Genomic DNA, 27,925 nt, shown 5'->3' on the forward strand with positions numbered 1-27,925 from the left:
CACATGGGGGGTGAGCATGTGTATGTGCACGTGTTTGTACATGTGCACATGTGCTGTGTGCACGTGTGTGTGCACGTGTGTTGTGTGCATGTGCACATGGGGGGTGTGTGCATGTGTGTGCACATATGCATGTGTGTGTATGTGCGTGTGCGCATGGGGGGGTGTGCGTGTGTGTGTGCACGTGTGTGTGTGCACATGTGTGCTGTGTGTATGTGCATGTGTGCATGTGCACATGGGGGGTGTGTGTGCATGCATGTGCACATACGCATATGTGTGTGTGCATATATATATGCGTGTGCACATGGGGGTGTGTGTGCGTGTGTATGCACATGTGTGCATGTGCACATGGGGGGTGAGCATGTGTATGTGCACGTGTTTGTATGTGTGCACATGTGCTGTGTGCACGTGTGTGTGCACGTGTTGTGTGCATGTGCCTATGGGGGGTGTGTGCATGTGTGTGCACATGTATGTGTGTGTGCACATGTATGTACGTGTGCACATACATGCATGCGTGTGCACAGGTGTGTGTGCATGTGTACATGCGGGGAGTGTGTGTGTGCGCGTATGTGCACTTGTGTGTGTGTGTGTGCACATGGAGGGTGTGTGTGTATGCACATACGTGTCTGTGCACGTGTTGTGTGCACATTACGTGCATGCACCTGTGCTTGTGTACACGTGTGCACATGGGTGTGAACACGTGGATGTGTGTGTGTGTGCACATACGTGTGTGTGCACGTGTTGTGTGCACATTACGTACATGCACCTGTGCATGTGTACACGTGTGCACATGGGTGTGAACATGTGAATGTGTGTGTGTGTCTGTGCACACGTTGTGTGCATGTGCACATGGTGGGGTGTGTGTGCATGCGCGTGTGTGCACGGGTGTGTGCACATGCGTGTGCACCCGGGGGGGTGTGCACATGCAAGCTGTGTGTGCACGAGTGTGCGCGCGCCCACGTGCGTGCGCACGCATTGTGTGCACATTATGTGCGCGCACCTGTGCGCGTGTGCACGGGTGTGCACACACGCGTGTGCACAGATGTACGTGCGCATGGGTGCGTGCACGCATGTGTGCGTGTGTGTGCGCGCACACGAGTGCACGTGCCCGTGCGCCCGCGCGCGTGTCCCCGCGGTCTGTCCCCCACCCTGCAGGTCCCTCTCCGGGCACGCGGGGGCGCCCCTCCCCCTCGCTGTCCCTCCGGGTGTCCCCGCGCGCGCGCAGCCCGGTCACCCCCCCCCCCCCGCTCCCCCTTCCCGCTTCCCCGTTCCGTTTCCCCCCCCGCCCCTGTGGCCCCGCGCGTGCCGCCGCCCCCCGCCCCGGGGCCGCGCTCGCTCGGGGGCGGGCGGAGGCGGCGGCGGCGGCGGCGGCGGCAGCGGCAGCGCCGCGGGGCTGCGCTCGGCAGCGCCCGGGCCGAGCGGGGCCGAACCGAGCCGAGAACAGCCGAACCGAACCGAGCGGGGAGCTGAGCGGAGCCGAACCGAGCCGAGAACAGCCGAACCGAACCGAGCGGGACCCAACCCAGGGGAACGGGGCCGAGCCGAGCGTGGCCGAACCGAGCGGAGGGGCCGAACCCACCCGAGAGCGGCCGAACAGAGCCGAGCGTGGCCGAACCGAACCGAGCCGGGGGGCTGAGCGGAGCCGAGAAGAGCTGAACCGAACCGAGCGGGACCGAACCCAGGCGAACGGGGCCGAGCTGAGCGAGCGGTGGGGGGGTCGAGAGGGGCCGAACAGAGCCGAGCGTGGCCGAACCGAACGGAGCGGGGGGCTGAGCGGAGCCGAACCGAACCGAGAGCAGCCGAGCGAGGCCGAGCGCAGCCGATCTGAGCCGAGCTCGTACCGGGCCGTACCGGGCCCAGCGCCCTCCCCGCCGCCGCCTCTTCCCCCTCCACCATCCAGCCAGTAATTTTCCAAGCCCCGCTCGGCGCTTCCCGGCGGAGCTGCCCGGATCGGCGGGGCCATGGGAGACAAAGGCACCCGGTGAGTTTTGGGGGGGGGGACACCCCGGGGGTGTCTGCGCCGAGCCCGCCGCGGTTGCCCGGGGCTACCGGGGGGTCCCCTGGGTCGCTTCCGGGGTCCCCTCGCGTCGTTGCGGTTTATGGGGGGGGGTGTCACCTCGGCTTTTCCCCGATTGTAGTTCGGGCAGGGCCCCCCAATGACCCCCACGGGCCCCCCAGTGGCATTCGGGGGGTCCCCGGGAGCCACCGCTGCGACCGTCGTTATTTGGGGACCTTGTGGCCACCCCCGGGGTCACCCCACCCCACGAAAGGGTTTTTTGGGGTTTGGGGACCCTGGGGACCCCCCAGCCCGTGCATGGGGGGGGCTTGGGGTGTCTCTTGTGACAGCCTGGGTGTCACCGTGGGGGTGACACTCCGGTGCCATCTGTCACCCCTTTGTGACAGCTCGTTGTCCCCCTGGGTGTCCCCATTATTAATTATTGAGGGTTCTTAGGGGTCCCCCACGCTGTGCGGGGGTCACATTGCCCTCCCCTCTATCCCCACCCATGTCACGACCTGGGGGGTGACACTGATGCCACCGATGCCACCGATGCCACCTCAACACGGGGGGGGGTCCGGCCTGATTTTGGCAGAACCTTCCAGAAACGCTGCAGCGATTTGGGGGGGCACGATGGAGTTTGGGGGCTCCCACTGAACCCCTCAAAGCGTTTTGGGGGTTGGGGGGTTGATACTGGGGTGCTGCTGGTCCAACACCCACATCCCCCCATGTCCCAGCATCCCCAATTTTGGAGAACTGGAGTGGGTGGGCACCCCCAGAATTAGGGGGGTGATGGGAGGGGGGAACCCCCCAATTTTGGAGCAGCGGGGATGAGGCTGGCGCACCCCTGGGGTTCCTGAGATCCGCAGCTGGGTTTGTCCCCCTCAGGAGATTTTTGGGCTGCCCCGGTGAGCTGGAGCGGGGGGGGATTAAGGTGCTGAATTTCCCCCCTCCCCACGTCCCTTCTGGAGCCCCAAATCTGCTTGGATTCCCCCCAAAGAGGGGTCGGGGTGTTGGGCGGCTTTAGCACCGGCCACCCCAAAATGCGTCATTTCTGCTGGTTCCCTGGGGTCACCCCACTTTTCCTGGGTGTCCCCGCTCTGTCTGCCACCCCCCAGTTTGGTGACATTTGGGGTCCCCACATGGCTCCGGGTGCCCCATGCAGGGTGAGGAGCAGATTTAGGGTGCGGGGGGATCCCCAGGAGCCATCTTCGGGTTTGGGGGGTGCAGCTCCGTGCGTCATCGTGTCACCGTCCCCAACATCTCTCCGAACCCCCTTAGAAGGTGGGAAGAGCTGGAGGAAGCGACTCGGTGGAGCCACCACCGAACGTGTCACCTTATTATTTGCAGCTTCTCAAAAAAAAAACCCCGTTTCCCCCACCCGGCTCCTCTCACCCGGCACCCAGGGGTGGCCGTGGTGGCCTCGGGACACTTTGGTGGCCTGTGGTGGCTTCCCTGTGGCTGGAAGCGCCATGGTGGGATGTCACTGGGCTGTCCCCACGGTCACGTCCTGCCCCATCAAATAATTATTGGGACCAGTATCCTGAGATGCTCCAGTGTCACCAGGGATGCTCCAGTGTGCCTGGGATGCTCCAGTGTCACCCCAGGATGCTCCGGTGTCCCCTGAGGATGGTCTGGTATCCCTGGGGATGCTCCAGTGTCCCCTGGGATTGCTCCAGTGTCCCTGGGATGCTCTAGTGTCCCCCCCCCAGCATGCTCTGGTGTCCCCTGGGGATCCCCTGGGGATGCTCTGGTGTCCCTGGGATGCTCCAGTGTCGCCTCAGGATGCTCCAGTGTCCCCTGGGGATGCTCTGGTATCCCTGGGGATGCTCCAGTGTCCCTGGGATGCTCCAATGTCCCCCCAGGATGCTCCAGTGTCCCCTGGGGATGCTCTGGTATCCCTGGGGATGCTCCAGTGTCCCTGGGAAGCTCCGGTGTCCCCTGGGGATGCTCCAGTGTCCCTGGGGATGCTCCAGTGTCCCCCAGGATGCTCCAGTCTCTCTGGGGATACTCCAGTGTCCCCTGGGGTTGCTCCAGTGTCCCTGGGATGCTCTAGTGTCCCCCCCCAGCATGCTCTGGGGATGCTCCAGTGTCCCTGGGATGCTCCAGTGTCACCCCAGGATGCTCCAGTGTCCCCTGGGGATGGTCTGGTATCCCTGGGGATGCTCCGGTGTCCCCTGGGGATGGTCTGGTATCCCTGGGGATGCTCCGGTGTCCCCTGGGGATGCTCCAGTGTCTCTGGGGATGCTCCGGTGTCCCCTGGGGATGCTCCAGTGTCTCTGGGGATACTCCGGTGTCCCCTGGGATTGCTCCAGTGTCCCTGGGATGCTCTAGTGTCCTCCCCCAGCATGCTCTGGTGTCCCCTGGGGATCCCCTGGGGATGCTCTGGTATCCCCCCAGGATGCTCCGGTGTGCCTGGGATGCTCCAGTGTCCCCCCAGGATGCTCCATTGTCCCTGGGGATGGTCTGGTATCCCTGGGGATGCTCCAGTGTCCCTGGGATGCTCCAGTGTCCCCCCAGGATGCTCCAGTGTCCCCTGGGGATGGTCTGGTATCCCTGGGGATGCTCCAGCCTCCCTGGGATGCTCCAGTGTCCCCCAGGATGCTCCAGTGTCTCTGGGGATACTCCAGTGTCCCCTGGGGTTGCTCCAGTGTCCCTGGGATGCTCTAGTGTCCCCCCCCCAGCATGCTCTGGTGTCCCCTGGGGATCCCCTGGGGATGCTCTGGTATCCCTGGGGATGCTCCAGTGCCCTCCAGGATACTCCAGTGTCCCTGGGGATGCTCTGGTGTCCCTGGGATGCTCTGGTGCCCCCGAGGCTGCTCCTATGTCCCCAGGGGTGCTCTGGTGTCCCCAGGGGTGCTCCAGTGTCCTCCGGGATGCTTTGGCATCCCCAGGATGCTCCAGTGTCCCTGGCATGCTTTGGTGTCCCTGGGATGCTCCAGTGTCCCCAGGGATACTCCAGTGTCCCTGGGGATGCTCTGGTGTCCCTGGGATGCTCTGGTGCCCCTGAGGCTGATCCCGTGTCCCCAGGGGTGCTCCAGTGCCCCCCTGGGATGCTCTGGTGTTCCTGGGACGCTCCGGTGTCCCTGTGGGATACTCCAGTGTCCCCCAGGATGCTCCAGTGTCCCTGGGGATGCTCCAGTGTCCCCCAGGATGCTTCAGTGTCCCTGGAGATGCTCCAGTGTTCCCCAGGATGCTCCAGTGTCCCCAGGATGCTCCAGTGTCCCTGGGGATGCTCCAGTGTCCCCAGGATGCTCCAGTGTCCCTGGAGATGCTCCGGTGTTCCCCAGGATGCTCCAGTGTCCCTGGGGATGCTCCAGTGTCCCCAGGATGCTCCAGTGTCCCTGGGGCGCTCCGGGATGGGCACGGGGGGAGCAGGAGGGAGGTGGGCCAGGCCGGGGAACCTCCCGCTTCCCGCACGGTATCTGGAGAACGAACTCCTGGGTGATCATGAGCAGGATCCAGACACATCCCGCATCCCGCTCCAGGGCCCGTTCCTCAACAAGGTGGAATTCCAGACCGGCCGGGGGATGCTTGGCACGGGATGCGGGATGAGGGGGATGCAGGGGAATGCGGGATACAGGGATGCAGCAGGATGTGGGGATGCAGCGGGATGTGGGATACAGGGATGCAGTGGGATATGGGGATGATGCGGGATGCAGGATACAGGGATGCAGCGGGATGTGGGGATGCAGCGGGATGTAGGATATAGGGATGCAGCAGGATGCGGGATGCAGCGGGATGGAGGATACAGGGATGCAGCGGGATGTGGGGATGCAGTGGGATGCAGGATACAGGGATGCAGCAGGATGCGGGATGGTGCGGGATGTGGGATACAGGGATGCAGCGGGATATGGGGATGATGCGGGATGCAGGATACAGGGATGCAGCAGGATGTGGGGATGCAGCGGGATGTGGGGATGCAGCGGGATGTGGGGATGCAGCGGGATGCAGGATACAGGGATGCAGCAGGATGCGGGATGGTGCGGGATTTGGGATACAGGGATGCAGCAGGATGTAGGATATAGGGATGCAGCAGGATGCGGGATGCAGCGGGATGGAGGATACAGGGATGCAGCGGGATGTGGGGATGCAGCGGGATGTAGGATATAGGGATGCAGCAGGATGCGGGATGATGCGGGATGCGGGATACAGGGATGCAGCGGGATGTGGCGATGCAGTGGGATGCAGGATACAGGGATGCAGCAGGATGTGGGGATGCAGCGGGATGTGGGATACAGGGATGCAGTGGGATATGGGGATGATGCGGGATGCAGGATACAGGGATGCAGCAGGATGCGGGATGCAGCAGGATGTGGGGATGCAGCGGGATGTAGGATATAGGGATGCAGCAGGATGCGGGATGCAGCGGGATGCAGGATACAGGGATGCAGCGGGATGTGGGGATGCAGTGGGATGGAGGATACAGGGATGCAGTAGGATATGGGGATGATGCGGGATGCAGAATACAGGGATGCAGCAGGATGCGGGATGATGCAGGATGCAGGATACAGGGATGCAGCGGGATGTGGGGATGCAACGGGATGCAGGATACAGGGATGCAGCGGGATGTGGGGATGCAACGGGATGCAGGATACAGGGATGCAGCAGGATGTGGGGATGCAGCGGGATGTGGGATACAGGGATGCAGTAGGATATAGGGATGATGCAGGATGCAGGGATGCAGCAGGATGCAGGATGCAGCGGGATGCAGGATACAGGGATGCAGCGGGATGTAGGATATAGGGATGCAGCGGGATGCAGGATAGAGGGATGCAGCGGGATGCAGGATACAGGGATGCAGCAGGATGTGGGGATGCAGGGGGATGCGGGATACAGGGATGCAGGGGCCCAACGGAGCCCAAGGCCTTCGTGGTCCCACATTATGAGTGCGGTGGCATGCGGGATATAGGGGGGATGTGGGATGTAAGGAGGATGCGGGATGTAGGAGTGATGCAGGATGCAGAGGGGATGCAGGATATAGGGGAGATGTGAGATATAGGAGGGATGCAGGGGAATGTGGTATATATGGGGGATATGGAATATAGGGATGAAGGAGGATGCAGGGACAAAGGGGGATGTAGGGGGGATGCAGTGAGGTATAGAATTGATGCAGGATGCAGAGGGGATGCAGGATATGGGGGGATGCGGGATATAGGGGGGATGTAGGATATAGGAGGGATGTAGGGGGGATGTGGAATGTAGGGGGGATGTAGGTTGTAGGGGGGATATGGGATGCAGGGGCAATGTGGGATGCAGGGGGGATGTGGGATGTAGGGGTTTGCGGGATGTAGGGGGGATGTGGGATATAGGGGGATGCAGTGAGATGTGGGATATAGGGGGATGCAGGGATACAGGGGGAATGCAGGGATGTAGGGGGGATGTGGGATATAGTGGGATGCAGTGAGATGCAGGATGTAGGGGGGATGCAGGGATGCAGGATGCAGCGGGATGCGGGATATAGGGGGGATGCAGGGATGTAGGGGGATGCAGGATGCAGTGGGATGCGGGATATAGGGGGGATGCAGGATGCAGGGGGATGTGGGATATAGGGGGATGTAGGGGGATGCAGGGTGCAGTGGGATGTGGGATATAGGAGGGATGCAGGGATGTAGGGGGATGGAGGATCCAGTGGGATGCAGGATATAGGGGGGATGCAGGATGCAGCGGGATGTGGGATACAGTGGGATGCAGGATACAGTGGGATGCAGGATATAGGGGGGATGCAGGGATGCAGGATGCAGTGGTATGCGGGATATACGGGGGATGCAGGATGCAGTGGGATGTGGGATATAGGGGGGATGCAGGATGCAGTGGGATGTGGGATATAGGGGGGTTCCGGGTGCAGTGGGATGCGGGATATAGGGAGGATGCAGGGATGCAGGGGGATGCAGGATGCAGCGGGATGCGGGATATAGGAGGGATGCAGGGATGTAGGGGGATGCAGGATGCAGTGGGATGCGGGATATAGGGGGGATGCAGGGATGCAGGGGGATGCAGGATGCAGCGAGATGCGGGATATAGGGGGGATGCAGGGGGATGCAGGATGCAGCGGGATGCGGGATATAGGGGGGATGCAGGGATGCAGGGGGATGCAGGATGCAGCGAGATGCGGGATATAGGGGGGATGCAGGGATGCAGGGGGATGCAGGATGCAGCGAGATGCGGGATATAGGGGGGATGCAGGGGGATGCAGGATGCAGCGGGATGTGGGATATAGGGGGGATGCAGGGATGCAGGGGGATGCAGGACGCAGCGGGATGCAGCGTTCGGCCCCGCGGGGTGCTCTCATTTTTGGGACGTGATGCTCCGGGCTCACCTCTGGTTCACACTCACTCTGTTTTTTCCGGGCCCGGAGCCACCGGCCGCCGGGTCGTGCCGGGGCGTGCAGATGTGGTTGTGCAGATGTGGTTGTGCAGATGTGGTTGCGGCTCCGTTATCCCCCGGAGGTCCCTTCTAACGAGGGTGTTGGCTAATTAGACCTGCCCGCCGGCCCCATTAGAGTGAGAGCTTGTAAAAACCTGTCCGTCTGTCCATCCCCTCCGCCCCCAAGTTCAAAGGCGATCGATGTCCCCAAGGGAAATCAAATCCTCCTCAATCTCCCCAACAGACATCAAACGGACCCCGCTCGATGACCAGCCGCCAAATAAAGCGATCGTTAGCGTGTACCTAACGAGCTCATTAAGGCACCGGATCAATGAGGCGGGCAGGATGTGGCCTGGCGGCGGTGCCAAGTGACACGGGGGACACCGGGAAGTCACCGGCGGTGACAGGATTTCCTGCCCGGTGGCTCTGGTGTTTCCACACCAGGAAGGGCCAGAGGGGGAGGGAACGCTCTGTGTTTCCTCCTTTTCGTGTTCTGGGGGGCAGCCCGGGCTCCTGGACCCATAGCATGGGGCTCTGTGGGGCTCCTGCACCCATAGCATGGGGTCATGTGGGTCTCAGGCTCTGTGGGGCTCCTGCACCCATAGTGTGGGGCTCCTGCACCCATAGCATGGGGTCATGTGGGTCTCAGGCTCCGTGGGGCTCCTGCACCCATAATGTGGGGCCACCCCAGGCTTCTGCACCCATAGCACAAGGTTTTGTGAGGCTCCTGCACCCATAGCATGGGACCGTGGAGGTCTGGGGCTCTATGGGGCTCCTGCACCCATCATGTGGGGCTGTGCAGGGCTCTGAACCCATAGCGTGGGGTCATGTGGGTCTTGGGCTCCTTGGGGCTCCTGCACCCATAGTATGGGGATCTGTGAGGCTTCTGCACCCATAACATGGAACCATGAAGGTCTTGGGTTTTGTGGGGCTCCTGCACCCATAATGTGGGGTCACCCCAGGCTCCTGCACCCATAGCATGGGGTCATGTGGGTCTTGGGCTCTTTGGGGCTCCTGCACCCATAGGATGCGGTTTTGTGGGGCTCCTGCACCCATAGCATGGGGCCTTGTAGGTTTTGGGCTCTGTGGGGCTCCTGCACCCATAATGTGGGGTCACCCCAGGCTCCTGCACCCACAGCATGGGACTATATGGGTCTTGGGCTCCATGGGGCTCCTGCACCCATAGCATGAGGTCATGTGGGTCTTCGGCTCTTTGGAGCCCCTGCACCCATAATATGGGGATCTGTGGGGCTCCTGCACCCATAGCATGGGGTCATGTGGGTCTTGGGCTCTTTGGGGCTCCTGCACCCATAGGATGTGGTTTTGTGGGGCTCCTGCACCCATAGCATGGGGCCTTGTAGGTTTTGGGCTCTGTGGGGCTCCTGCACCCATAATGTGGGGCCACCCCAGGCTTCTGCACCCATAGCACAAGGTTTTGTGAGGCTCCTGCACCCATAGCATGGGACCGTGAAGGTCTGGGGCTCTATGGGGCTCCTGCACCCATCATGTGGGGCTGTGCAGGGCTCTGAACCCATAGCGTGGGGTCATGTGGGTCTTGGGCTCCTTGGGGCCCCTGCACCCATAGTATGGGGATCTGTGGGGCTTCTGCACCCATAGCATGGAACCATGAAGGTCTTGGGTTTTGTGGGGCTCCTGCACCCATAATGTGGGGTCACCCCAGGCTCCTGCACCCATAGCATGGGACTATATGGGTCTTGGGCTCCATGGGGCTCCTGCACCCATAGCATGGGGTCATGTGGGTCTTGGGCTCCTTGGGGCTCCTGCACCCATAGTATGGGACTATGTGGGTCTTGGGCTCCATGGGGCTCCTTCACCCATAGTGTGGGACTCTTTGGGGCTTCTGCACCCACAGCATGAGACCATGAAGGTCTTGGGCTCTGTGGGTCTCCGCACCCATAGTGTGGGGCCAGCCTGGTCTCCTGCACCCATGGTGTGGGGCCACGTGAGTCTTAGGTTCTATGGGGCTCCTGCACCCATTATGTGGGGCTGGGCAGAGCTCCTGCACCCATACCATGGGGTTTTGTAGGGCTCCTGCACCCATAGTGTAGGACCATGAAGGTCTTGGGCTCTATGGGGCTCATGCACCCATTATGTGGGGCCAGCCTGGTCTTCTGCACCCATAGTGTGGGACCATGAAGGTCTCAGGCTCTGTGGGTCTCTGCACCCATAATGTGGGGCTGTGCAGGGCTCCTGCATCCATAGGATGGGGTTATGGGGGACTCCTGCACCCATAGCACAGGGTTATGTAGGTCTTGGGCTCTGTGGGGCTTTTGCACCCATAGCATGAGGCCACCCCAGGCTTTTGCCCCCATAGTGTGGGCTTTTGTGGGTCTTGGACTCCATGGGGCTCCTGCACCCATAGCATGGGGTTCAGTGGGGCTCCTGCACCCATAGCATGGCATTTTGTGGGTCTCAGCACCCATAGTGTGGGGCCAACCTGGTCTCTTGCACCCATAGCACGAGACCGTGAAGGTCTCCTGCACCCATAGCGTGGGTCTTGGATTCTGTGGGTCTCCGCACCCATTATTTGGGGTCACCCCTGAGCTCCTGCACCCATAATGTGGGCTTGTGTAGGTGTTGAGTTCCATGGGGCTCCTGCACCCATAATGTGGGCTTGTGTAGGTGTTGAGTTCCATGGGGCTCCTGCACCCATAATGTGGGGTTGTGTAGGTGTTGAGTTCCATGGGGCTCCTGCACCCATAATGTGGGCTTGTGTAGGTGTTGAGTTCCATGGGGCTCCTGCACCCATAATGTGGGCTTGTGTAGGTGTTGAGTTCCATGGGGCTCCTGCACCCATAATGTGGGGTTGTGTAGGTGTTGAGTTCTATGGGGCTCCTGCACCCATAATGTGGGGTTGTGTAGGTGTTGAGTTCTATGGGGCTCCTGCACCCATAATGTGGGGTTGTGTAGGTGTTGAGTTCTATGGGGCTCCTGCACCCATAATGTGGGGTTGTGTAGGTGCTGAGTTCTATGGGGCTCCTGCACCCATAATGTGGGGTTGTGTAGGTGCTGAGTTCTATGGGGCTCCTGCACCCATAATGTGGGGTTGTGTAGGTGTTGAGTTCTATGGGGCTCCTGCACCCATAATGTGGGGTTGTGTAGGTGTTGAGTTCCATGGGGCTCCTGCACCCATAATGTGGGGTTGTGTAGGTGTTGAGTTCTATGGGGCTCCTGCACCCATAGCACGGGGTTGTGTGGGTCTCAGGCTCTGTGGGGCCCCCACCCCGTGCCGTGGGGTCCCCACCCCGTGCCGTGGGGCCGTGGGGCGGGTGCCGCGGTGCCGAGTGAGTAATAGTTTCCTGCTCGCGGCGCCATCGATCGGCCTTGGCCCGGGTTCGTTAGCGGCTTCGTTTGTGTAACGAGGGCTGGGCAGGAGCCAGCGCCGCTCCCCACCCCACCCAGTGTTTGGCTCCATTCCCAGGGTTCCCAGCACCCCGAAACCTCTCCGGGGTGTCCCCTGGGTGCTGGGGTGGCGGAGGGTGCTCCCCATCTCTCTTTGCTGTAACAACTCATTAATTACCCTGAAAAACCCAGCTGTTAATTGCTCTTGGGAGGTGGCATCGCCCCCTCCATCCCCAGCTCTCGGGGCTGGGTGCTCTGCCAATCCCTCGGCCTTAAAAACTGATTAATTAATTAATCGCAGGGAGGGGGAAACGCTGATTATCGACGCTGTGCCCTTCCCCAGCCAGCCCAGGCCCTTTATTTCCCCCTCATTTATTTAATTACAGCAAATTAACGCCGCCTTTTCATCCCGCCTCAGCTTTGTCCCCAAACCCAAGGAGAGGCCACTCAGGAAGGGGATGTGGGGACAGGGACACGGGGTCCCAGTGACACAGGGATGCAGAGATTTGGGGACATGGGGCCCCAGTGACACAGGGATGCAGAGATGTGGGGATACAGGGGTGTGGGGACAGGGACATGGGGGTGCAGAGATGTGGGGACATGGGGACACAGGGTTGTAGGGACATGGAGTTCCGGAGACACAGGAATGTGGAGATGTGGGGACACAGGCATGTGGTGACACAGGGATGGAGTGGGACAGGGTACCAGGGACGTGAAGATGCAGGGGTGTCAGGACACAGGGATGCAGGGATGTGGGGACACAGGGTTGAGGGGACAAGGACAAGGTTCCAGGGATGTGGGGATGCAGAGATGTGGGGACACAGGGACACAGGGTTCCAGGGACACTGGGATGCAGTGACATGAGGACAGGGTCACAGGGGTGTGGGGTCACAGGGGTGTGGGTCACAGAGATGTGGGGACACAGGGATGTGGGGACACAGGGATGCAAGGATGTGGGGATAGGGACACAGGGTTCCAGGGGTGTGGGGACACGCAGGGGAGGGTGTGACAGTCACCCGACATGCAGGCAGGGGGGTGACGGTCACCCTGACACACAGGTCACCCTGGCCTGGGGACACGGGTCACCCTGTCACACGCAGCAGGTCCCTGGGAGCTGCTGTCAAAGGCCAGTGGGGAGGTGCAGGCAGGATGCAGGCAGCAGGTGCAGGCAGGATGCAGGCAGCAAATGCAGGCAGGATGCAGGCAGGAAATGCAGGCAGTGGCATGCAGGCAGCACACTGTCAGCGGGATGCAGGCAAAACACAAGCAGCAGAATGCAGGCAGTGAGGATGCAGGCAGAAGGATGCAGAACACAAGCAGGAGGGTGGAGGCAGCACACAGGCAGCAGGATGCAGGCAGAAGAATGCAAGCAAAAGGATGCAGGCAGCACACAGGCAGCAGGTTGCAGCACACAGGCAGCAGGTTGCAGGCAGCACACAGGCAGCAGGTTGCAGCACACAGGCAGCAGGTTGCAGGCAGCACACAGGCAGCAGGTTGCAGCACACACAGGCAGCAAGTTGCAGGCAGCGCACAGGCAGCAGGTTGCAGGCAGCGCACAGGCAGCAGGTTGCAGCACACAGGCAGCAGGTTGCAGCACACACAGGCAGCAAGTTGCAGGCAGCGCACAGGCAGCAGGTTGCAGCGCACAGGCAGCAGGTTGCAGGCAGCACACAGGCAGCAGGTTGCAGGCAGCGCACAGGCAGCAGGTTGCAGGCAGCGCACAGGCAGCAGGTTGCAGCACACAGGCAGCAGGTTGCAGGCAGCACACAGGCAGCAGGTTGCAGGCAGCGCACAGGCAGCAGGTTGCAGCACACAGGCAGCAGGTTGCAGGCAGCACACAGGCAGCAGGTTGCAGGCAGCACACAGGCAGCAGGTTGCAATGCACAGGCAGCAGGTTGCAGGCAGCGCACAGGCAGCAGGTTGCAGCACACACAGGCAGCAGGTTGCAATGCACAGGCAGCAGGTTGCAGGCAGCGCACAGGCAGCAGGTTGCAGCACACACAGGCAGCAGGTTGCAATGCACAGGCAGCAGGTTGCAGGCAGCGCACAGGCAGCAGGTTGCAGGCAGCGCACAGGCAGCAGGTTGCAGCGCACAGGCAGCAGGTTGCAGCACACAGGCAGCAGGTTGCAGGACACAGGCAGCAGGTTGCAGGCAGGATGCAGGCAGCACACAAGCAGCAGGTTGCAGCACACACAGGCAGCAGGTTGCAGCACACACAGGCAGCAGGTTGCAGCACACAGGCAGCAGGATGCAGGCAGCACACGGGCAGCAGGTTGCAGTGCACAGGCAGCAGGTTGCAGCACACACAGGCAGCAGGTTGCAGCGCACAGGCAGCAGGTTGCAGCACACAGGCAGCAGGTTGCAGCGCACAGGCAGCAGGTTGCAGCACACAGGCAGCAGGTTGCAGCACACAGGCAGCAGGTTGCAGCGCACAGGCAGCAGGTTGCAGCACACAGGCAGCAGGTTGCAGCGCACAGGCAGCAGGTTGCAGGCAGCACACAGGCAGCAGGTTGCAGGCAGCTCCCCTCGCCCGCAGGACTCAGCCCTCGGGACCCCCGGGTTTGGGCCCAGCCCAGCGGTGCCCCAGGAGTTCCTTTTCCCGCCGCCGTTAATCCGCCGGATGGTTTTAATGGGATTTGGCAGCCGGGAGGGATAATCCAGCACAGCCCGAGCCGGCGGCCGCTGCCAGGCTGTGTGCAGAGAGCACTGCCCGCCCTGCCCGTCCCTTCCCGTCCCTGCCCGTCCCTGCCTGTCCCTGCCCATCCCTGCCCGTCCTGCCCGTCCCCGCCCGTCCCTGCCCGTCCCTGCCCGTCCCTGCCAGTCCCTGCCAGTCCCTGCCAGTCCCTGCCCGTCCCTGCCCGTCCCTGCCCATCCCTGCCCATCCCTGCCAGTCCCTGCCCATCCCTGCCCATCCCTGCCCGTCCTGCCCGTCCCTGCCCATCCCTGCCCATCCCTGCCCATCCCTGCCCGTCCTGCCCGTCCCTGCCCATCCCTGCCCGTCCCTGCCCGTCCCTGCCCATCCCTGCCCGTCCCTGCCCGTCCCTGCTCGTCCCTGCCAGTCCCTACCCAGCCCTCCGGCTTTCCCAGCATCTGCGAACATTGCACGCACCTTGCACGCACCTTGCACGCCCTTTGCAAGACACCTTATATGCATCTTGTTGGCACCCTGCACACACCTTGCACGCACCTTGCAAGGCACCTTGCACACACTTTGCACGCACTTTGCATACACCTTGTACACACCTTGCAAGGCACCTTGCACACACACTTTGCACACAGTTTGCACGCACCTTGCGCGGCACCTTGCACACATCTTGCCCACACCTTGCACACACTTTTCATGCAGCTTGCACGCACACCTTGCACACATCTTGCACACACTTTGCACGCACCTTGTACACACCCTGCACGCACCTTGAATGCACCTTGCACACACCTTGAATGCACCTTGCACACACCTTGCACACACTTTGCACGCACCTTGTGCCCCCTATGGTCTCTAGGGTTCGGGGGTGACCATATGGGCTCCCCAGTGTCATATGGGGCAGGAATAGGGTCTCTGTGCCCCCCATGGTCTATAGGGTTTCTCTACTCTCTATGGCCTGTAGGATCTATAGGGTCTATAGGGTGAATGTGCCCCCCACTGACCCCCTTTTCTCTCTTGCAGGGTGTTTAAGAAAGCCAGTCCAAACGGGAAGGTAAGGGGGGGGTGACATGGGGGGACACCAGGGTGATACCCCCCCAAATCATGCTGTGGGGGGCGGGCACGTCCCCAAATCCCAGAGATGCCCCATGATCTGCCTGAGCCAGCGGAAGGGGAAACTGAGGCACGGCGGGGGTGGGGAGGGGCTTGTGACCAGGTCTTGGGACATCTGGGTGGCTTCCAGGCTTTGGAGATGCCACCAGGTGTGGGGACATCTGGGTGGCTTCCAGGCTTTGGGGATGCCACCAGGTGTGGGGACATCTGGGTGGCTTCCAGGCTTCGGAGATGCCACCAGGTGTGGGGACATCTGGGTGGCTTCCAGGCTTTAGAGATGCCACCAGGTGTGGGGACATCTGGGTGGCTTCCAGGCTTTAGAGATGCCACCAGGTGTGGGGACATCTGGGTGGCTTCCAGGCTTTGGAGATGCCACCAGGTCTGGGGACATCTGGGTGGCTTCCAGGCTTTGGAGATGCCACCAGGTCTGGGGACATCTGGGTGGCTTCCAGGCTTTGGAGATGCCACCAGGTGTGGGGACATCTGGGTGGCTTCCAGGCTTTGGAGATGCCACCAGGTCTGGGGACATCTGGGTGGCTTCCAGGCTTTGGAGATGCCACCAGCTTTAAGGTGCCACTGGGATGGGGTGGCACGTGGGGACGGCGGGGGTGATGGACCCCAGTGGGTGGTGACAGGGCCCCCTGTCCCCTCTGTCCCCCCCAGCTCACCGTCTACCTGGGCAAGAGGGACTTCGTGGATCACATCGATGTGGTGGACCCCGTGGGTATGTGGGGACATGGGGGGGACACTCAATTTGGGGGTCCCTCTGTCCTTGCTGGCATCTCCCCCTAACCCTGGGGTGTCCCCCTGTCCCCATGGTGTGTCCCCTGAGCTTGTGGTGTCCCCCTGTCCCCACCAGCATGTCCCCTAACCCTGGAGTGTCCCCTGTCCCTGTCGTGTGTCCCCTGTCCCCATGGTGTGTCCCCCGATCCCACAGTGTCCCCAGTCCTTGTGATGTGTCCCCTGTCCCCGTGGTGTGTCCCCTTGTCCCTGCCAGTGTTTCCATTGATCCCATGGTGTCCCCCATCCCCACAATGTGTCCCCTGTCTCCACGGTGTCCCCCGTCCTCACGACGCGTCCCCTGTCCCCACGGTGTCCCCTGTCCCCGCAGTGTGTCCACTTGTCCCTACCAGTGTTTCCATTGATCCCGCAGTGTCCCCTGTCCCCACAACGTGTCCCCTGTCCCCACAATGTGTCCCCTGTCCCCGTGGTGTGTCCCCTGACGCTGCTGTCCCTGCAGATGGCGTGGTGCTGGTGGACCCCGAGTACCTGAAGGAGAGGAAAGGTAACGGCTCCCGTGGCCCCTTGCGCCTGGGGACACCGGGTGACACCGCAGGGGGCACCTGGGTGGCACCACAGGGGACCAGGTCCTGCCTTGGGTGGCTCAGGTGACATTTTGCAGCCCCCTGGGGATGAGGGTCCCCGCAATGGGTGTCCTGGGGCTGTGTCCCCATGTCCCACCACGGCACCTCCTGGGAGCCACCACCGCATGCTGGTGGCACCGGGGTGAGCCGTGATGCCACCACAACATGGTGCCACCACACCATGATGTGACCCTGCCATGATGTCACCGTGGCATGATGTCACCATGCTGTAATGTCACCATGTAGTGATATCACCACACCATGGTGCCACCATGCCATGATGTCAATGTGCCATGATGTCACCGTGCTGTGATGTCCCCATGCCTGGATGTCACCACACCATGATGCTACCATGCCATGGTGTCACCCTGTCATGATACCACTATGTCACGGTGTCACCATGCTGTGATGTCCGCATGTTGTGATACCACCATGTCACGATGATAACACCATACCAGGATGTCACCATGATGTGATGTCACTGTGCTGTGATGTCCCCAGGCTGAGATGCCACCACACCATGGTGCCACCATGTTATGATGCCACCATGCCATGGTGTCAGTGTGCCGCAATGCCACCATGCCGTGATGTCACCATGTTGTGATATCACCATACTGTGAGGTCACCGTGTCAAGATGCCACCGTGCCCTGATACCACCATGTCATGATGTCACATTGACATGATCTCACTGTGCAGTGATGTCACCACATCATGCTGCCACCATGGTATGATGTCACTGTGCTGTGATGTCACCATGACATAATGTCACCACGACGTGATGTCACCATACTGTGATATTACCGTGCTGTGATGTCACTGCCCTGTGATGCCACCACACCATGGTGCCACCATGCTATGATGTCACCATGACATGATGTCACCGCGACGTGACGTCACCATGATGTGATATTACCGTGCTGTGATGTCACCGCCCTGTGATGCCACCACACCATGATACCACCATGCCATGATGTCACCATGCCATGGAGTCAATGCGTCATGATACCACCGTGTCATGATGCCAACTATGTCATGATGTCACCATGCCATGATACGACCATGCCATGATGCCACCATGCTGTGGAGTCCATGCATCATGATACCACAATGTCACGGTACCAACTACATCATGATGCCACCAAACCATGATATCACCATGTCATGATGTCACCATGCCTTGATATCACCATGCTGTGATGTCACCATGCCATGATACCACCATGCCAGGGTGCTACCATGTTATGATGCTACCCTGTTATGATGCCACCAAGCCATGCTGCCACCAAACCATGATGCCACTATGTTATGATGTCTATAAGCCATGATGCCACAACACCATGATGCTACCACACCATGATACCACCAAACCATTTTGCCACTATGTTATAATGCTAATAAACCATGATATCACCATGTTATGATGCCACCACACCATGATACCACCAAACCATGATGCCACTATGCTATGATGCCAATAAACCATGATAGCACCACACCACAATGCCACCAAACCACGATACCACCACACCATGATGCCACTATGTTATGATGCCACCACACCATGGTGCCACCAAACCATGATGCCACTACGTTACAATGCCAATAAACCACGATGCCACCACACCACGTCATCACCACCCCCTTGTCCCATTCCCCAGTCTTCGTCACCCTGACCTGCGCCTTCCGCTATGGCCGTGAGGACCTGGACGTGCTGGGCCTGACGTTCCGCAAGGACCTTTTCGTGGCCAACGCTCAAGCCTTCCCCCCACTGCCCGAGGAGAAGAAGCCCCTGACGCGGCTCCAGGAGCGGCTCATCAAGAAGTTGGGCGAGCACGCCTATCCCTTCACCTTTGAGGTAGGGTGGCAGCGGGTGACAACGGGGACAATGAGGTCCCGACCCTGTTCCTGACCCCCTGTTTCCTCCCCAGATCCCCCCCAACCTGCCTTGCTCCGTCACGCTGCAGCCGGGCCCAGAGGATACAGGGAAGGTAAGGTCCACCCGTCTTGGTGGCACCGGTTGGGGTCACCTCGCGGTGGGGTGACAAAGGGGTTCTGTGCCACCTTCTCTGCCCACTCCTGGTGTCCAGGCCTGCGGGGTGGACTACGAGGTCAAAGCTTTCTGCGCCGAGAACCTGGAGGAGAAAATCCACAAGAGGTGAGTGGAGAGGATCTGTCTGGGCTGGGTGGTGGCATCTTTGGGGTTTTGGTGGGGGCTGTGACCTGACGGTGGGGAAGGGGCGCCCTGGTTTGGTACCCATGATGGGTGAGATTGGACTGGGATGGATTTGTCCTTCATGATGGGGTTGGGATGGAGATGTCCTCCAGGCTGGGCTGGGATGGAGATGTCCTCTAGGTTGGGGTTGGGATGGAGATGTTCTCCAGGATGGATCTGGGATGGAGATGTCCTCCATGATGGGACTGGGATGGAGATGTTCACTAGGTTGGGGCTGGAATGGAGATGTCCTCTAGGTTGGGGTTGGGATGGTGATGTTCTTCAGTATGGAGCTGGGATGGAGATGTCCTCCATGATGGGGCTGGGATGGAGATATCGTTTAGGTTGGGATGGAGATGTTCTCCAGGGTGGGCTGGGACAGAGATGTCCTCCAGGCTGGGATGGAGTTGTTTGCTAGGCTGGGGTGGAGTTGGCATAATGATGTTCATCAGGATGGAGTTGGGGTGGAGATGTCCTCCAGGTTGGACCTGGGACAGAAATGTCCTCCAGGCTGGTATGGATATGTCTGGGTTGGGTCTGGAGCTGGAATGGAGATCTTTTCCAGGCTGGTCTTGGGAAGGAGATGCTCTCCAGGCTTGGGATAGGATAGAGAAGTCCTCTAGGCTGGACCTGGACTGGAGACGTTCTCTGAGCTGTGGCTGGGATGGAGATGTTCTCTAGATGAGCCTGGGGCAGAGATGTCTTCCAGGTTGGGCCTGGGCTGGAGATGTCCTCTAGGCTAGAGCTGGGATGGAGATGTTTTGCCGGCTGGTCATGGGATGGAGATGACCTCCAGGCTGGACTTGGAATGGAGATGACCTCTAGGTTGGGGCTGGGATGGAGCTGTTCTCCAGGCTCGTCCTGGGGTGGAGATGTCCTCGAGGTTGGGGCTGGGATGGAGATGTTCTCCAGGCTGGAGCTGGGATGGAGATGTCCTCTAGGTTGTGGTTGGGATGGAGATGTTCCTCAGGCTGGGGCTGGGATGGAGATGTTCTCTAGGTTGTGGTTGGGATGGAGATGTTCCTCAGGCTGGGGCTGGGATGGAGATGTTCTCTAGGTTGTGGTTGGAATGGAGATGTTCCTCAGGCTGGGGCTGGGATGGAGATGTTCTCCAGGCTGGGACTGGAGTTAGCATGATGATGTTTACCAGGATGGAGTTGAGCCAGAGATGTCCTCTATGTTGGGCCTGGGACAGAAATGTCCTCCGCGCTGGTCATGGGACAGAGATGTTCCCCAAGCCGGGGCAGTGACAGAGACTTTCTCCAGGCTGGAGATGTTCTCCAGGATTGGGATGGGTGAGGGATGATCCTGGGGTTGGGATGGACACCCCCACCACCCCAACCTGCCATGACCCCAGACCAGGAGAAGAAAGGGATTTGGCCCCAAAATGGGCCAAGACAGCACGGGCAGCGTGAGGGCAGCCGGACGCCTGGGTTCTCCTCTGGCCATGTCCCCCCCAACCAGGAACTCGGTCCGCCTGGTCATCCGGAAGGTCCAATATGCGCCAGAGCGCCCCGGTCCCCAACCCATGGCAGAGACCACGCGGCAGTTCCTCATGTCGGACAAACCGCTGCACCTCGAGGCGTCCTTGGACAAGGAGGTGGGTGAGGACAGGCTGGGGACACCGGTGGGGTGATCTCAGCGAGGACGTGGACCTCACTGCCCGCCCTGTTGTTCCTCGTAGATCTATTACCACGGAGAACCCATCAGTGTCAACGTCCACGTCACCAACAACACCAACAAGACAGTGAAGAAGATCAAGATCTCAGGTGAGGAACGGGGTGTCACTCCACACCCCGTCTGATGTCCCTGTGGTGGCCATCCCTGATGTCCCCGACCCCCGTGTCTCCATCTCTCCCCGCAGTGCGCCAGTACGCCGACATCTGCCTCTTCAACACCGCCCAGTACAAGTGTCCGGTGGCCGTGGAGGACGCTGAGTGAGTACTGGGGACATGGCAAAGGGACCTGGGGACATCAGAGGAGCCTTGGGGCTCTCTTGCCCTGGTGCAGAACCTTCAGAGCTATGGGATGGTGCATCCAGTGAGCAGGTCCTGGGGGGAGAACCTTCTTGGATGGCACCATGGGGGACATCAACCTCTGCGTCTCACCAGCTGGAGATGAACTTCAAGCTGGGGGAGGGGTGGAGATGTTGCTGTGCTGGGTCTGGAGTTGGGATGGAGATGGTCACCAGGCTGGGACTGGGACGGAGATGTTCTTCAGGCTGGGACGGAGATATCTCTGTTGGATCTGGAGTTGGGATGGAGATGTTCACCAGTCTAGATGAAGATGTTTGAGTTAGGTCTGGAGTTGGGATGATGTTTGCCAAGCTGTGACTGGGATGGAGATGTTCTTCAGGCTGGTCTTGGGAAGAAGGTGTTCTCCAGGCTTGGGATGGGATGGAGATGTTCTCTAGGCTGGGCCTGGAGTTGGGATGGCGATGTTCACTGGGCTGCATGGAGATATCGGGGCTGGGTCTGGAGCTGGGTTGATGTTCACCATGTTGGGGAATGATCTGAAGTTCAGATGAAGATGTTCACCAAGATGGGACTGGGATGGAGACATCCTCCAGGCTGGGACAGAGATATCTAGGCTGGGTCTGGAGTTGGGACAGGATGTTCACCAGGCTGGGATGGAGATATCTGTGTGGGATCTGGAGTTGGGATGATGTTCACTAAGCTAGGGTGGGATCTGAAGTTCAGATGCAGATGTTCACTAAGCTGGGACTGGGATGGAGATGTTCTGCAGGCTGGTCATGGGAAGGAGATGTTCTCCAGGTTGGGGATGGGATGGAGATGTTCTCCAGGTTGGGGATGGGAAGGAGATGTTCTCCAGGTTGGAGATGGGATGGAGATGTTCTCCAGGTTGGAGATGGGATGGAGATGTTCTCCAGGCTGGGGATGGGATGGAGATGTTCTCCAGGTTGGAGATGGGGTGGAGATGTTCTCCAGGTTGGGAATGGGGTGGAGATGTTCTCCAGGCTGGGGATGGGATGGGGATGTTCTCCACGTTGGAGATGGGATGGAGATGTTCTCCAGGTTTCGGATGGGATGGAGATGTTCTCCAGGTTGTGGATGGGGTGGAGATGTTCTCCAGGTTGGGAATGGGGTGGAGATGTTCTCCAGGCTGGGGATGGGGTGGAGATGTTCTCCAGGTTGGAGATGGGATGGAGATGTTCTCCAGGCTGGGGATCGGATGGGGATGTTCTCCACGTTGGAGATGGGATGGAGATGTTCTCCAGGTTGTGGATGGGGTGGAGATGTTCTCCAGGTTGGAGATGGGATGGAGATGTTCTCCAGGTTTCGGATGGGATGGAGATGTTCTCCAGGTTGTGGAGGGGATGGAGATGTTCTCCAGGTTTTGGATGGGATGGGGATCTTCTCCACGTTGGAGATGGGATGGAGATGTTCTCCAGGCTGGGGATGGGATGGAGATGTTCTCCAGGTTGGAGATGGGGTGGAGAAGTTCTCCAGGTTGGGAATGGGGTGGAGATGTTCTCCAGGCTGGGGATGGGGTGGAGATGTTCTCCAGGTTGGAGATGGGATGGAGATGTTCTCCAGGCTGGGGATGGGATGGGGATGTTCTCCACGTTGGAGATGGGATGGAGATGTTCTCCAGGTTTCGGATGGGATGGAGATGTTCTCCAGGTTTGAGATGGGGTGGAGATGTTCCCCAGGCTGGAGATGGGATGGAGATGTTCTCCGGGTTAGGGATGGGATGGAGATGTTCTCCAGGTTGGAGATGGGATGGTGATGTTCTCCAGGTTGTGGATGGGGTGGAGATGTTCTCCAGGTTGTGGATGGGATGGAGATGTTCTCCAGGTTTCGGATGGGATGGAGATGTTCTCCAGGTTTGGGATGGGATAGAGATGTTTTCCGGGTTGGGGATGGGATGGAGATGTTCTCCAGGTTGGAGATGGGATGGAGATGTTCTCCAGGTTTCGGATGGGATGGAGGTGTTCTCCAGGTTGTGGATGGGGTGGAGATGTTCTCCAGGTTTCGGATGGGATGGAGATGTTCTCCAGGCTGGGCTGCAGATGTCCAGGTTGGGGTTGTTAGAGGTGGGCTTTGGAGCTGGGGCTGATGGTGACTGTCCCCCCCAGCGACATGGTGGCCCCCAGCTCGACGTTCTGCAAGGTCTACACCCTCACGCCCTTCCTGGCCAACAACCGGGAGAAGCGGGGGCTGGCGCTGGACGGGAAGCTCAAGCACGAGGACACCAACCTGGCCTCCAGCACCCTGTGAGCACCCCAAAAACGTCCTGTGACCCCCCAAAAACCATCCTGAGCCCTGTGACCCTCTTAAAACCATCCTGTGCCCTCTGACCCCCCCAAACCATCTTATACCCTGTGACCCCCCCCAAAAAACATCCTGCACCCTGTGAGCCCCCCCAAAACCACCCTGTGCCCTGTGACCCCCCAAAACCATCTTATGCCTTGTGACCCCCCAAAAAACATCCTGCACCCTGTGACTGCCCCCCCCAAACCATCCTGCACTCTCTGACTCCCCCAAAACCATCCTGAGCCCTGTGACCCCCCAAAAACAATCCCTGGGGCTCCTGCATCCTGTGGCTCCCCCAAAACCATCCTGTGCCCTGTGACCCCCCAAAACCGTACCCAGGGTTCTGCATCATGTGAGCCGCCCCCCAGAAAACATCCTTGGAGCTCCTGCACCCAGTGACCCCCCTCAAAACCATCTTGCACCCTGTGACCCCCCAAAAACCATCCTGCGCCCAGTGACCCCCCCAAAACCATTCTGCAAGCCACTCCAAAGTAATCCCTGGGCCTCCAGTGCCCTGTGAAGCCCCAAAAAACACCCCTGGGGCTCCTGCACCCCCCAAAACCCACTCCTGGGGTCCTATACCCTGTGACCCCCCCAGATTGTCCCCATGCCCCCCCTCACTGTTCCCCCTCTGCAGGTTGCGGGATGGAGCCAACAAGGAGATCTTGGGCATCATTGTGTCCTACAAGGTCAAGGTGAAGCTGGTGGTGTCCCGAGGAGGGTGAGTTTTGGGGACCCCCCCTTCGAACCTCCTCTGGGGCTCATGGGGTGGCGGGGACACAAGGTTGGGGACAAGGGGGTGTCCTTAGGTGACTGATGTGTTGTCCCCTTTGTCCCACACCAGCCTGCTGGGAGACCTCGCCTCCAGGTAACCCCCCCAGACACCCCTAAATTGCCACTGCACCCCCTCCTCGGTCCCCTCCGCTGCCACCCGCACCCCACGTTTGTCCTCGGGGTGTCACCAACATTGGGGTCACCGTGGGCACCATGGCTTGGATGTGTCCCCAAGTTGGCTGGTGTGTCCCCCAAATCTGCTGCCACATCCCCCCAACCCTGCCCACGTGTCCCCCCTAATCCCACCAGTGTCCCCCCCCCAAAATGTGCTTGTGTCCCCCACAAATCTGCTGCCACATCCCCCTGACCCTGTCTACATGTCCCCCCCCAAATCCTCCTGTTGTCCCCCCCAAAATGCGCTTGTATGTCCCCCCAACCCTGCTGGTGTCACCCCCAAATCTGCTGTCCCATCCCCCTAACCCTGCCTGTGTGTCCCCCCAACTCTGCTGATGTCACCCCCAAAGTGTGCTTGTGTGTCCCCCCAACTCTGCTGGTGTGTCCCCCAGTCCTCTTGGTGTCCCCCCCACAACCCTGCTGCTGTCCCCCCCAAATCTGCTGCCACATCCCCTTGAACCTGCCCGCATGTCCCCCCTAATTGTCCCACTGTGTGTCCCCCAAAATGTGCTCTTGTGTCCCCCCAACTCTGCTGACATGTCCCTCGGTCCTATCAGTGTCCCCCTGACCCTGCCTGCATGTCCCCCCCAACTCTGCTGGTGTGTCCCCCCCAAATCTGCTGCCACATCCACCTGACCACGTGGCCATGTCCCCCCTAATCCTGCCAGTGTCCCCCCCAAAACATGCTTGTGTGTCCCCCCAACTCTGCTGCTGTGTCCCCCAGTCCTGCCAGCGTGTCCCCCCCCAACTCTATTGGTGTGTCCCCCCAAATCTGCTGCCAAATACCCTTAACGGTGCATCCATGTCCCCCCCAACCCTGCCCACATGTTCCCCCCTAATCCCGAAGGGGGTTTAAGCCGAGCCCAAACCACCAAGTCAAGCTTAACCAAGAAACATGATCACTATAACGACCATAACACCATTTTTAACCCAGCTTTGTGGCCCCCCCAGCTGCCTAAACATGGAATTTACTCTGCCCCATCCCCAACCCCAAATTTCCCCCCTCCAACCCCAAATTTCCCCCCCCCCAAACCCCAAATTTCCACCCCCGCACTGTGTATTTCGCAGCGACGTGGCGGTGGAGCTGCCCTTCACGCTCATGCACCCCAAACCCAAGGAGGAACCTCCTCACCGGGACGGTGAGTGTCCGACACCCCCCCACGCCATGGGGTGTGATTTTGGGGGGGGTCAGTTCTTTTTTGGGGGGGGGTCATTTATTTTTTTGGGGGGTCATTTCTTTTTTTTGGGGGGGGGGCAGAGGGATCATTTTGCTCCGGAGAGATTTTCACCCCCCGTTAAGCCGCATGGGGCAGCAAATCCCAGCTTTAAAACCATGGGGGTGTCCCCATCGCCCTCCCAAACAGTGACGGCGGGGGGGGGGGTCACATCTTGTTGGTGACATCAGTGACTAAACCCCGTCCCCTCTCTTCAGTTCCAGAGCACGAAGCGCCCATTGATACGAACCTCATCGAGCTCGACACAAAGTAAGAGATCATTAAAGCATTTGAATTTTGGACCCCCCCCCCCCCCCCACTAGGAAAACATTGACCCCCCCTGCGCTGTGCACGTCACCCCAATCGCACTTCTCTCCACCCCCCTTTCGCCACCCCCCCGCATGCCTTTCCAAACAATACAATGCAAACTAAAAGGAACAAGCGCAGTAAGACCCGCCGGGATCGCGTCGTGGTGGGGGGGTGTCCCCACGGTGTCCCCGCGGTGTCCCCGCATTGTCCCCATGGGTAGCAATGCCACAGCCACTTTGCACCCCCCCCCGTTAATCCCGGGCTTTGCGTTTGGGTCGGGATAAGTGGATTTTAAGTTGGGGGGTGTTTGCGATTCTTCAAGGGGCAAAGAGTTGGCAAAACTTGGAGGAATCAGCTTGGGGGGGGGGTTTAAAAGCCAAAAGCCCAACACGTGGGGACAAACCCCAGCGGTGGGTCCCCCCCCCGCTCCGATAAATCCCCCGCCCCCTTTTTGTCCCTTTTTGTCCCCAAACGTAGCGATGACGACATCGTGTTCGAAGACTTTGCCCGCCAGCGGCTCAAGGGCATGAAGGACGACAAGGAGGACGAGGACGAGCGGACAAACTCCCCCCAGCTCAACGACAGATAAACGAGCGTCTGTGTGTCCCCCCCCCCCCGGCCCGGGAACGTCCGTCGCGTTCGGCTTCTTGTTTTATTTTGTATAATTATTAATTTTGGATTTTTTCGGTGTTTTTTTTTAATTTCTACCTATGGATCGCCCGATGGCGACAGCAATTATAACCATCCAGCTGTGCCGTGTCGTCACTTCTCATCCAGATGTTTCCCCCTCCCTATTGTGGGGGGTGCTGGAGGTTTTGGGGGGGGGGGAGCGCAGCACCCCTCACCTTGTCCCCCCCAACCTCCCCATCCATCCCCCCCTTTCCTATGAGCCGCCTCTTTTATATCAGTCCAGGGAGGGGACCAGTTTGCTACTGGGGGGGGTTGCAGGAGAATTTTGGGGGGGGGGGGGGTGTTTTTTAAGCAAGCCAGCTCATGGGAAAGGGCACATCCCCTTTGTCCCCCCTCTCTTCTGGCCCTTTGCTGCATGTGTCCCCTTCCCCGGGATGCACGAGCCTGGCTTAACCCTTAGACCCTGCCTAAGACCTAAGCCTGGCTTATCCCCATCAAAACTCAACCTGCGGTTTGGAGCTGGGAAGACAGGTGGGTGTCCCCCCTCCCCGGGTCTTTCCCCCCCCAAATCCTCCTTAAACCCCCCAAATTTAGGGGTTTATTCGGTTTTGACACCCCTGGAGGAACCGGCTTCGCAGCCGGGTGACACCAGGGGACATGGAGGTGACACGTGGGGACGGGAGCTCCGTGTCACCTCCCGCACGGTGCCAGCACCTGGGGGGACTCCAGAAACACTTCTTGCCCCTACCCTGGGATTTCGGGTCCCCCCCATGGAGTTTGGGTCCCCCCCATGGAGTTCGGGTCTCCCCCCATGGATTTTGAGTCCCCCCCCCATGGATTTCGGGTCCCCCCCCATGGAGTTTGGGTCCCCCCCCATGGATTTTGAGTCGCCCCCCATGGATTTTGGGTCCCCCCCATGGAGTTTGGGTTCCCCCCCATGGATTTCGGGTTCTCCTCATGGAGTTTGGGTCCCCCCCATGGATTTCGGGTCCCCCCCATGGATATTTGGTCTCGCCCATGGATTTTGGGTCCCCCCCATGGATTTCGGGTCTCCCCCCATGGAGTTCGGGTCCCCCCCCATGGATTTTGAGTCCCCCCCATGGATTTTGGGTCCCCCCCCATGGAGTTTGGGTCCCCCACCATGGATATTGGGTCCCCCCCCATGGATTTTGGGTTCCCCTCATGGAGTTTGGGTCCCCCCTCATGGAGTTTGGGTCCCCCCCCATAGATTTTGGGTCCCCCCCCATGGAGTTTAGGTTCCCCCCCATGGATTTTGAGTCGCCCCCCATGGATTTTGAGTCCCCCCCATGGATTTTGGGTCCCCCCCCATGGAGTTTGGGTCCCCCCCCATGGATTTTGGGTCCCCTCCATGGATTTTGGGTCCCCCCCCATGGATTTCGGGTCCCCCCCCATGGATATTGGGTCCCCCCCATGGATTTCGGGTTCCCCCCCATGGATTTTGGGTCCCGCCCATGGATTCCCCCCATGGA

The 27,925-nt window shown here is 59.9% G+C and overlaps 1 protein-coding gene across 1 annotated transcript; it reads left to right on the forward strand.

The window, feature by feature from the left end:
• The first annotated feature begins 1,742 nt into the window (after nucleotides 1–1,742).
• Nucleotides 1,743–26,559, forward strand: ARRB1 (arrestin beta 1). Its single transcript, XM_065049714.1, has 16 exons — nucleotides 1,743–1,978; nucleotides 15,391–15,421; nucleotides 16,144–16,204; nucleotides 16,721–16,765; nucleotides 18,504–18,700; nucleotides 18,774–18,833; nucleotides 18,933–19,000; nucleotides 20,522–20,657; nucleotides 20,742–20,826; nucleotides 20,922–20,994; nucleotides 23,157–23,294; nucleotides 23,972–24,055; nucleotides 24,179–24,202; nucleotides 25,351–25,421; nucleotides 25,715–25,766; nucleotides 26,283–26,559. The coding sequence occupies exons 1-16, from the start codon at nucleotides 1,959–1,961 to the stop codon at nucleotides 26,392–26,394; spliced, it is 1,257 nt and encodes a 418-aa protein (XP_064905786.1). The 5' UTR covers nucleotides 1,743–1,958; the 3' UTR covers nucleotides 26,395–26,559.
• Nucleotides 26,560–27,925: the final 1,366 nt, after the last annotated feature.

This window comes from Columba livia, chromosome 1 (genome assembly GCF_036013475.1).
Source record: "Columba livia isolate bColLiv1 breed racing homer chromosome 1, bColLiv1.pat.W.v2, whole genome shotgun sequence".
NCBI classification, from domain to species: Eukaryota; Metazoa; Chordata; class Aves; order Columbiformes; family Columbidae; genus Columba; species Columba livia.